The 12031-nt window shown below is 36.5% G+C and overlaps 2 protein-coding genes across 4 annotated transcripts in view; both read right to left on the bottom strand.

The window, feature by feature from the left end:
* Window positions 1-5789, bottom strand: part of LOC149734050 (peroxidasin-like) — a 28009-nt gene extending 22220 nt beyond the window's left edge. For all 3 annotated transcript variants that reach the window (XM_089881504.1, XM_089881505.1, XM_089881506.1), the window contains exon 1: window positions 5452-5789. In XM_089881504.1, coding sequence (XP_089737630.1) covers window positions 5452-5642 — 191 coding nt within the window. In that variant the 5' untranslated portion in view covers window positions 5643-5789. The remainder of the gene's footprint in view (window positions 1-5451) is intronic.
* Window positions 5790-5803: 14 nt separating this feature from the next.
* LOC149734049 (hydroxylysine kinase-like) lies at window positions 5804-11917 on the bottom strand. The gene is made up of 6 exons (XM_089881573.1): window positions 10395-11917; window positions 9913-10023; window positions 9412-9551; window positions 8935-9118; window positions 8701-8790; window positions 5804-8036 (listed from the first exon to the last, which is right to left on the bottom strand). The coding sequence occupies exons 1-6, from the start codon at window positions 10576-10578 to the stop codon at window positions 7726-7728; spliced, it is 1020 nt and encodes a 339-aa protein (XP_089737699.1). The 5' UTR covers window positions 10579-11917; the 3' UTR covers window positions 5804-7725.
* Window positions 11918-12031: the final 114 nt, after the last annotated feature.

The raw sequence follows: 12031 nt of genomic DNA, 5'->3' as shown, positions 1-12031 counted from the left end.
GTAGAGTAGCAAAAGTCAATATTACACAAAACAACCGTATAATAAAAACTTGACGGCTGTACCGTTATTATGCGCGATAGACCATTTAAACGCAAACACCTTACTCGGATATTAAACATTAAAAACCAGCAATAAGTAAGAACGTTTTGCTACAAATTCCCTTCTCTTTGCTTGTTTAATTAATCTTTGTCGTATCCGAAGGCGTAATTCTTGTTATATATACAACTGCAGTTACTTTTGCAACCTTTTAACGTACGGAAGTGTTTACTGTAAGCTAAATGTCCAACCCTATGGTTTGCGAGTTTGCGGTTCTGGCAAAATGCCAAGTTTATCCTGGAGGCGATGGAAGAGCTCTGTTAGGTGTTGTGGTGGCACTGGTGGGTATCAGAAAACAACCAAACCCTTTGGTGGGTAGGCCTATGTAGAACAGTGCTTCTCAACAACAGTTGGTGCTGTAGCACTTCATGGACGCTTATTTTACAAAACGTTGTGCAAAATTTATTAAATTCGATCGTCACAGATTTTCATTTGCTATTCATCTGCATTTATTTGTTCGTACCAGCACTGGTATATATCAGACGAAAAAAAATTCTCTGCAATCAATTACAACGCAGTGTGCTATCTCGGTTTGCATTTTCGTGGCACGAGGTAGGAGAACCAAAAAAGTATCTGAAAATCTGCAAAGCACACTAAGGGCCTTGTAGATATAATTAGTACAGGCCTACCTGGAAGCGCGCTAGGAAATTACTTTTTAATTGGTTTGCATGAAATCTCGCTTTTAGTAGCAAGAGCTAAAGGTTGCGGTTAGTTTCGATTTAAAGAGCTTATGCGCATGTCGGGGCGAAATAATGACAGTGGGCGGCTTGTTACGCTTATTTTCGATTAACCGCTACAAATAACACGGGATGGTAAACCAAAGATATTGCTGAGAAAATATCTTTTCACCATTTTCGGTAGTAAGTTGGGACATCGGCGGTCGCGTGCCGAGAGAATATGGTCGAATGATTAACATTCCTAAGGTGTGAGTGAGAATCTCGGTTTCCTAGGTGCACGACAGCCCGTTGAAAGTATGGCGGTTTATTAGAAACACACTGGGCTCTAAAAATCAAGCCACCCATGTGGAATCAAACGAAATTAGGTCGTAACCTGTCAAGCGTACTTCTCGCTTTACTTTGGGAAGTAAGTGCAACGTTGTAAAAGCGATATTTTAAGCAGATTTGCTGCTGAATATATTTACGACCATGGCCGAGCGCATGCATTGCAGAAACACGTTGTTATTGCTTTTATCAATGCATTTTTGCAGATCCATGTAAATATGCTTTACAGTTTGATCAAATGTGTGGTCATATATACACATAAACACTTAACTTGCTAATAATCGATGTTTATATTAATCCTTTGATTAAATATGTCAGCCTAAATATTATCCTTATGGATAAGTCACACACCTTTAAAACCGGTTCAACCAATTATCACTCGTTGTATTTAATTATCGCCCATACACTTACAGTGTATATTTCGAATGATTCCAGACTAATTTCACGTTTCCTTCACATTCCAATTAACACGGGTGTTCCACTTAAAACATCAAAATGAAAGTACAAACCTATACCAAGAGCACTGAATTACCGTAATTTCAACATTAAACCAGTGTTGGTATACCAATTAAACTAACTTCGTGAATAAATAAGTGTTAATAAAATATAATTCATTCATAAATCACACGTTCATAAGGTTATGCTTGTTTCAAATTAAATAAACTATATAGGATTATAAATCAATTATCAAGAAGATAGCGAAATCCACAAATCTTTTACAAGGAATCTCATTATACTTTTTAAATACAATAGGGTGGGGGAAGATGGGACACCTTTTAACTCCATTTTCTCGTCTCGTTTAGTAGTAAACAAAGAACATTCAGAGAATCATAAAACTTTATCCTCACGACTCCCATAGACCGTTGTTAATTTAAAAAAAACACGATCATGATATTTGTATATTATGTGCTAAAGGTATCCCATCTTCCCCTACCCTACTATATATTATTATTTCAATATAGAAATTAAGAGATACCTATAAACAACAAAAAATTAATTTGCTTACAAATTTAAAACAACTTAACAATAATCCGTTTAAATAAGAAATACTAACCATAGACAATACTACAGTTTATATACACTTCTTTTATAAAACACTTAAATAATCGATTAAAGTGAATTTTATGACCGTTTGACTTTTAATTGCAAAACGATAAACGAAAACTTGAAATATCAGATGCAATTTCCCTTTTGACAATAAGCATAGCAAATTATTAAGTAAACTATGTTTGTGTTTTATTCTACTTCATACAACGTAACAGGATATATATACAATCGCCCGCGATTGGCGAAAATATTGTTACAGCAGTTTTATAATGATTTATACCACGAGTAATACGTGGTACAAAATGCCATGACAGTAAATTGTCGCGAAAAAAACCGCCGGGGGCCTCAATGCGTCTGTGGTAATTCACAAGTGTCGGGGTGTTTACATTCAAATTTGTTTCTTGTGATCAAAAGTAGGTCAGAAACAACCTTTTAAGTGGGGAAAGGATTGTTATCAGCAAGGTAGAACTCTAGCCGTTCAACCAACGTTGGTTTAGTTCACAAGCAAAAGTTTACAAATTTAAACTGAAAATACAAGAAGCCTGCCAATAACTTAAATACATTGTCCTAATTGTAATGTAAACCTTACACGTTTCACTTCAAACTTTACTAACTCGGAAATACTTTGTAATTTGTAATAAATTATTTTTGTAATAAAACAATTTCCTTTTTCGCGTCACTGTTTAATATTCAATTACTTTACCAATGCAACGCTGTGACGCGGAGAAAAACAGTGCTGTAACACATTCTACAGAAAAATATGAACACACTGCATTTATTTTACACAAACAAAGACGCAGCGTTAAGAATGTAAGGTGCCTGGGGTTTGACAATATAGCGCTTTCCCAATGTAAACTGGGAACTAACAGGCATTGCATACAGTGGTTAAAACATAGTTAGCGACTTACGGAACTTTTGTTATATGAAAGTGTATGTTTCAATTATTGACCTGTAACCAATTAAGTCGTCTATAGGTCAAACCCTTGCAAAACGAAGCTGGAATTTCAACCCAGTGTGAAATATTCCCACGAACTTTTAAACAAAGGGTCCTCAGGGATAAGATTACGCCTGCCACAAACACGAGACATACATGTTCCCACCATGTCAGTATAAAGTGCTGGACCTGTGACGTAGCGAGAGACTATGTCAATGACTCGTGCCTTGTAACATGACTGACTCTGAATGCATACGGCAGACGTTCCAGCTTCTTCGGTAACCTAAGTATTAATACATGGTCCATGGAGGGTGTATAGAAGCTATGCTTTCTATTCCAAGTTAACCGTGTTCATGGCATTGGATTATTGGAGCCAACCCACGTAATTATTCAACAGGTGTGGTCTGTATAACAATGTATGGCTTTAAACACGAAGTCTAATAAGGAGACCCCGGCTCTCAAGTCTGTACATGGTCTCTAATAGTCACAGTATATGTACGGTGGCGCAAAAACTCCAATTAATTGAATTCCATGCGTTATATCAATGCGGTGTGACGCGCAACCGCAGTGGATATAATATATATATAGAAGAATGGAGGGAGACGGGATACCTTTAGCACATGACATCCAAATATGTTTTAAACAGTTAACAGCGGTCTATGTGAGTTGTGAGGATACAGTTTTATTATTCTTTAAATGTTTTTTCTTTACTACCAAATGGGACGAAAAATCGAATAAAAGGTGTCCCATCTTCCCCCACCCTACTACAGTACTGTGGGGTAAGATATATATGATACCTTTAGCACCTAATATCAAAATATCTTGATTGTGTTTTAAACAATTATCAACGGTTTATAGGATATACGGTATTAAACATTCTTTGAGTGTTCTTTGTTTACTACCAAATGCGACGCAGAATAGAATAAGGTATCCCATCTTCCCAACCCTACTATAACTGTTATTCTGTTTTCTGTTTGTAAATTATCACTCTATGGTTAGGTAAAAATCAAATTAATGATTATCTTTGCATTTTCGACGTGTGGGGTTCTGTGCGCATTGTATACACGTTCAAGTATGTGGTAAAGTAACCAGGATCTATCCCCGTGGTAAAGTATTTAATTACCATGCTAAATCTCTTGGGAATAAACGGTTATGTTGTTGCTGCTCGAAAATAACAAATGCAACATGTCCGTTGCTATGTGATGCATTGCTAAACGATAAGGTAATTCCCGCAACTCTCGTATATATAGTTTATACCGTTTACTCACGCTCCAACACACCTAACAAGAAAATACAGGTCTAATTGACCTAAACCCAAAACTAAACCAGGGATAGACACAACAGCGCCGCAGCGGATTTGCTTATCGTGTGTGATCGTTAATTTTAAACTTTTCAATCCATTACGTTGATTAGTTCGGGTCCTTCATTGGGACTAAATCTGCTTCGGACTTAACGCTTGCCAAGCGCTATCTATGGTTTCCCAAGGGCTGTACAACACTCAAGAAACAAAGGCGAGAGATTGAAGGTAAGTTCGAATATAATACCAGGCCTCTCTTCGGCTTGTGACTCATTGTAAACCAAGCCGTACCACCACTCGCGAGTAGAACTAGTAATTTCGCTAAACCAACAAAACCCAGGTTTGGGTGTAACTATATTATTCAACTTTAGAGTTCCATAGCTCTTTAAATTCAAGCTGCAAACGAAAAGTAAACAAACCATAACCACGATATTAAACCTGCTTATAAAACGGCAAAGTCTTCGGCAAAGATGGATATATTGTTATAATAATAAGACTCCGTAGCTTACATAGGTTATGCGAGTTCGAGTGATGTTTACTTTAACGCAAGTTATGTTTTCAGTTGTAAAGATCGCACAAGAACGATATTTCACAGTAGGATATTACTTTGCACGCAATCTACGTTACTGTGAACAGTTTATATGCCTGTAAAGGTCAACAAAGTCTTCAAAACAACCAGTCCAACTTGGTAATCTCGACTCAAAATATACAATAGAATACACGATTTGTGTATATTGGTAAAATTATAGGTCCTAACACTCCACCGGTTTATGTTTGTAGACTAAGTAAACAAGTGAAACAGACGAAGCGAAGATGTTTCTTATGATGGATTATCCGTGTATAAGTCGTGGAAACTTGTAATCGAATGCTTAGTAGTAGAAACATGAATTATACATGCCGCGACACATATATTCTCTAAATGAGGTTTAGAAATTTAAATCAATTTCAGTGATGTACTTTGAAATGCGATAACCATTGCGGTAATCGTATCAAACATAGGCTGCGTATTGTTTGTATCCACACTGACCAAAAATTCATATTTTATGCACCTAAATGTAACATTGAATTTTACTCACAGGACTCTGGTCTCGGGTGCGACTTGTGGGATGGTGTCTCGCCTTCGATGCATGCATCGGACAGTTGTTACGAAGCACAGACATCCAGAGGGGCAAGCGCGGTGTTCTGGGCTCTGCGCCTTGCATGTACCATCAAGATTTACCAATATAGCGAAAGCAACGCACAGAGTCAGTGTCCTTTTAATCCACATTGCAAGTTGAGAGGTTATTTGGGCAGAAAACTTGGTTTTACCGATGTTTGTACTCTAACATATCCAGCACAAATAGATTGGTTGCTGCAATGCAAACACCGGGTTCTCGGCGACGGAGTAAATAACAGAATTTATTAAATAAATATTGATTCTGTGGAGGAATGCAGCCGTTACCTAGTTTATTACCACGGTCGGCCTACATGAGGTACAACATGTAGCACTCGGCAACTCGTAACTTAACAACTTTTGTGCCTTCTTTGCCGCTTCATTAAAACGTAAACCAAAGCCTTTGAATCTAACCTTATTCCAAATTGGGCGCTATATACAAACAACGATCTGACAAGTACACATGCATAGAGCTTATAAGATGCATTTGCTTCTAAACTGATTCTACACGGATGACAGTTAATGCGAAATCTACCGCTTTCTAATGAACGCCGGCAGATAAAGAGCCTAGACATTACGTCATACTGTGCAGATCCTGCCGAAAACGAACTAGTAGCGGTGTACGACCCGCCGTCTTGTTTCCTGTGTCTTTCTTCGCCTCGGAGCAAAAGACATGGCGCTTTGTCCTGAGTTTGCCTTTTTCTTTTACCGGCCCTTTTTGACACATCTTGTTCCACACTGCCGCTCGTGGCATTTACAAAATCTACACAAAGTGTCTGACTATTGCAATACATGTTTGTATGACGTATGTAAAATTTTACCGTTAGTTTATGTATCGCCTAACAACATCATAAACACTGAACCTTGAAATTTATCATACCACACAAAAAAGTAGAAAAGGTTGGCATACCAGACACAGAACATAACGATATAAGATATTTGATAACTGTTACGTATTATATTAAACCACCTTAAATTATCAACAGGCACGTCTATTTTATGTATAAACTATAAACTTGAATAAAACAAACGCAAGAATACTTTAGCTACAGTACTGAGGGAAAAGATAGGACACCTTTTTAGCACATAATATCCAAATATCCTGGTCGTGTTTTAAACAACTAACAACGGTGTATAGGAGTCCCGGGGATACGGTTTTAGAATTCTTTGATTATTCTTTGTTTACTACCAAATGGGACGAGAAAATAGAATGAAAAGGTGTATTATCTTTCCCCACCCTACAATATATTAAACACAACACCATACCCCTATAATTGTATATCGTGCACTTTACTCTCACAATCCTTATATAGTCCAAACACAAATCCGTAACCAACAACTTAGCAATACTTTAAACTTAACATACTCTTTTATTTAAAACTGTTTTGAGCTAGATACTAACAGAAGTTATACAACCGTTGAGTATAATCCGTTCAAGTACTTATCTCTAAGCTTTGCTGAGTCTCATAAACCGCAATAAATATGTCATGTTATTCATATAACATCATATTAAACAGCAAAGTAAGCAAGATTGGTGTTAACAACAATTTGAATTCATTTTCTCTTTACTACAATCTCATCTAACGCAGAGCTATAATACTATGACTGAACAGAAAGCTATATGTCCTTGGCGGCTCTAATTAACGCCGCAACGTAAATTCAATGATTAGTTTTATAATCTTCTGGTCGAAACAGCGCGACAAAGCGTTTTTGATAAAGATTCATTCGAAACAGCCCAACACTTCGTACTTATGAAAGAGTTTTAAAACCTTACTCTTATATATTACATTACCTCAATCAATACATAGTGTGACACCTTTTAACATTATATTTTCCCGTCCCATTTGGCATAGTAAACAAAGAACATTCAAAGAATTATAAACCGTATATACCCTTACCAATCCCATATACCGTTGTTAAATGTTTAAAACACAGGGTATTTGGCCATTACGTGCTAAAGATGTCCCATTTTCCCCATCCTACTATATATACACATTACGCCAGACCTAATGACTCAAACATACTGACAAAGGTAGCTTTTAATGCCAAAAAGTGCGTGGCCGTATAGTGAAAAGATACTTACACTCTGCTTAATACAATAGTGCAAGTGGATTTGACAGCCTATATAGCAACAAAGAGTTACAGCCTATATTCTGCTGGGTCTAAGTATTGAACAAGCCATAAATTCCGCGGCTTTTCATTGCGATTTTAGTATTTTCGAAGCGGATTCGTAAGACCGCTTTATATAAGTGTGATTCTCATGGTCAAGATAAGCGTACAGAGAACTACTGCAGATATAACTCGCCAAGCGAGCTTTAACGCAAGCATTTAAGTTTTCCATCTCAATGGTATTTAAAGGGAAACCATCTTGATAACCTGCAATGCAAGCCGTAAATGTTCTGTTCAAGTCGAAACCAAGTTCCAGAGCATGACATTTCATAAGTGCTGCCAAAGTGGCCAACTCAAAGACATAGGCACTTTCCTCAGAATCTCTAAAGTCGATGATGCCTATAATATTAAAATAGAGTTCTTATCTTCAATAGAGTCGAACAAAAAATAGATATATGCCTATAGAAGTCAGTCAATATAGGGTCGAGGAAGATGGGACACTTTTTATTCTATGTTCTGCGTCCCATTTGGTAATAAACAAAGAACATTCAAAGAGTAATAAAACCGTATCCTCATCCACGACTTCCCCATATACCGTTGCTAATTGTTTGAAACACGAACAGAATATTTGGATATTATGCGCTGAAGGTGTCCCGTCCTCCCCCACCCTACTATATGTCGTTTCACAATACAAGGCAAACATCTCGTGACATTTTGAATGTCACATCGCGCCTCACCGAACCGTGTAACCTCTGGTTAAAATGCGAGCAGTTTAATTACTGCGCCACGGTACCTATGGTAATAACTAACGAGCACAAAGCTATACAGTACTGCGGGATAGAATGGGACATCTTTAGCACATAGTATACAAACATCGTGATCGAGTTTTAAACAATTAACAACGGCATTTGAGAGTCGTGAGGATACGGGTTTGTAATTCTTTGTGTGTTCTTTGTTACTACCAAATGAGACGAGAAAGTAGAATGAAAAAATGTTCTATCTTCTCCTACCCTATACTATATATATTTATATACACCTATAAGGTACAAAGGCTTCCCAGTACCATGGAATCGATATGAAGTTTCTTTGCAGTCAGATTGCTTTAATTTCTTCAGTACTATGTTTCCAGCGCTTCCGTCTCCATGAATTAGACCTAAAAACATCACGACAATAAACTTTTGTTGATGGCAGAAGAGCAGTTGAACAAACGAAAAATTTGTACAATTTAGGTACAATCAATTGGACTATTGGGCAAACTACTTAAGTGTATAATGTTAAAAAATTAATTTGCAGATACCCTTTCTAAATTCTCCGAGCTTCGGCAATATTAGAGTTTCAAACTTGATCAAAATCTTGTGACAAATCTCCTGAAGTTCGGAATCTTCAACGTACTTAAGTCGGTAGCCTACTTTTTCAAGAGTAAAATTTTCCAACCTCCATAATGTGTCACGGCGAGAAACTTGATGGGAAAGATTAGAATTCTGTGATATTGTATATTCATATGAGTGCGCTGGTGCTGGTGCTATGTTAAGATAGGTAAGAATTAAGACCAAGGAATTCGGGCACGGTCGGCGCATTACTCCTGATACCAAAACCGTGCCAGATTAGGGAAAAATATAAAATAACTTGTTTCGTTAAAGGTCACAAACATCACTTGGGTACTCTGTTAAAAATAAGTTTGTAAACTAAAGTAAATTAAACATTTTGGGGTAATATATATGGATGGATTAAGAAATCTGCTTTAGTTTAAAAAAATATCATGCCTTTAACCAACCTGTAAAATTTTGTTCATCTTGCCGAAAAATCTCGCCATATCTTTTACAACTTGGTAAAAATTGCTTTCGCTTATGGTGACGTCATCAAATATGTCACCGTGAATAAAACTGAGAAGTTGTATCACGTGACTGGACCCATCTGAAACAAACCTGAGGTAGTTTTAAATATTTAACTTATTTTCAGCCAACATTTACTATTCTCTCATAATGACGAGTTATGTTACAATGACGTCATATGTTATGATGACGTAAAACCGCACTTTGCGGTGGCCAAATGGGACCTGAACATTTAGACCAAAGTCGACCCAAAACCACAGGCTGATACAATTTAAAAAGCATTTAACAGTTTCTAAGAAATGTGTAAAATGTGAGTGTAAAATAAGACTAATTTGGTGACTATGGCGATTTCCTATATGACCGTATATACGACAAGACATATTCGCCGCTTAAAACACATTAATCTGTATTATTTAAACAAATTTACATATAAAATGTTGTACCGATTTCAACAGTTGAGATTGTATCTTTGTTTCTTGTTTGAATCGGACGAGGAACGTTTAGTCCTGATGAGAATAAAGTTTCCATCGCTTCGTTTATTCCACGGAATATATCTGAAACAGGAAATTGGTGAGATTCTTTCAATTGGGGAAGGAGTTATACTGCATGTGAATGATATAGCTGGCATGTTTTAGATACCAATACTTTTTTTATTTCGTTCCATGTGGGTAAGGTATTTGTTCCAATTATTTATTTGTTCCAAACATTCAGACACTCTATTTTTAAGACGTCGAAATGGAACATACTCTACAGCTTCAATGTTAAGTTATTGTAATTATACCTTTAGGCTGTTTTTGGTGTGGCAGCGGAAATTTATTATGCGTATATAGGTATACATGATTTTAATGTATATATACACGAAAAGCGTATAAGAAACACTATATATCATTTGGATACAAATAACAGACAAACACACACACCGAACCTGGACTACAAGATTCGTCTTTATTAATTATCTTTAGCACGTAACTTTCACTGCTTCTCGCTGTTCCTACACAATAATTCTCATCCTCGTACCCACTTAACTTTGTCACATTATCAACAGTAATATTAAAATGCTCATAAACTAATTCACGAATGAACTTCTCCCGCAGTATTTTGCTTGTCATAATTGTCTATTTAGAAAATCTAAAACAGGCACTGTGTTATTACCATCATTATTTATTTATCCTTAAGAGTTGGGACAACCTATAACACATCTCTTCTGTTTTACAGGTAACAAGCAATAAGGCCCACCCTCGCAGCAATGGGAACATGTATAGAAGCTAGGGTTTAACTCCTACGCGGCTGCTGTTTTAGCCGTAACCAATAAGCGACTGGAGCGTTTATAACTTGATCAACGCACTCGGCTTGACGAATAGGCTATAGGTGTATTGATAAACAACTATCCCACAGGAACCACATACAACAAACATATCGACGTCGATAGACAAGAAAGAACAAAAAAATGTTCAGTCGCTAGAATAAAACAATAAGCATTAAAATGCTGCACACAATAAAAATAAAGACTCTACGCTCAATACACGCACAATATGAGGCTAAACTGTAACTGATAACGAAACGGCACCGCAACTTACAGAGAAAAGAAATAAATAAAACATTTGGAGCTAACAACAAGAATACGCGAACATATGCGGCGATCAAACATTATATGCATTATCTGTCTATATTACAGCAGTTTTATTATAGGGATGTCTAAAGCCTCCTAATAAAATTGGATATTTCCGCCCGGATTCTAGCACAACATATTTATAGTTTAAATATCGAGCACTCAAACGAGTTAACACTACATGGCTATCTATAGTTAAAGGTTCATTTTAAGAAACTCGAAAACATGGTTGTGTTGAAACTTTTCGGTATTTGATTGGTTAAACCGCCATTTTATTGGTGTTTTGTGTCTTTGTTTTAATCGGAATTATAGGACAGGCACTACACTTTCAGCAGTTTTATTTCATCTAAAACAAAGATTCAATCTAAAGCAATAACAAGGACGTATGTTTTACATAACGGAGTATCCTTATACAGTTAGAGTTGCGACGATGAGACACCTTTTCATTTTATTTTCTTGTTCCATTTGGTAGTGAACAAAAAACATTTAAAGAATTATAAAACAGTATCCTCACGACTCTAACATACCGTTGTTGATTGTTTAAAACACTGACAGAATATTTGGATGGTATGTGCTAACGGTGTCCCATCTTACCCTACAGTAAAAACTAATACATATATAACATACAGTTTTGTACAATTGCGATTGTTGGTTAATCTCTATTTGTTGGTACAGAATTTAGAATCATAGCAACCACTTCAAATCTGTTTTTTTCTGCCTTTGAAGGAGAAATATGAGTTCTGATGTAATTCTATCTGCGATGATGCTTTTATAAAAGTTCTCTAAAAATGTCAGTTAAAAGAGTGGCCAAGTAAAAACGCAAAGTTTTTCATGTGTGGTGTATATGCAGGTTCGTCCGAATGCGCTTAAAACACGTCAAAAAATAGTCTCCAACCAGCAGAGAACAGGCGATAAAAATATCTACAAAAGAGAAAGTGGCGAAACAAAAACAG

Source organism: Ciona robusta, chromosome 7 (assembly GCF_009617815.1).
Source record: "Ciona robusta chromosome 7, ASM961781v2".
In the NCBI taxonomy this organism is placed as follows: Eukaryota; Metazoa; Chordata; class Ascidiacea; order Phlebobranchia; family Cionidae; genus Ciona; species Ciona robusta.
Note: the sequence above shows the minus strand (reverse complement) of the source record. Positions and strands in the feature narration are given on the sequence as shown.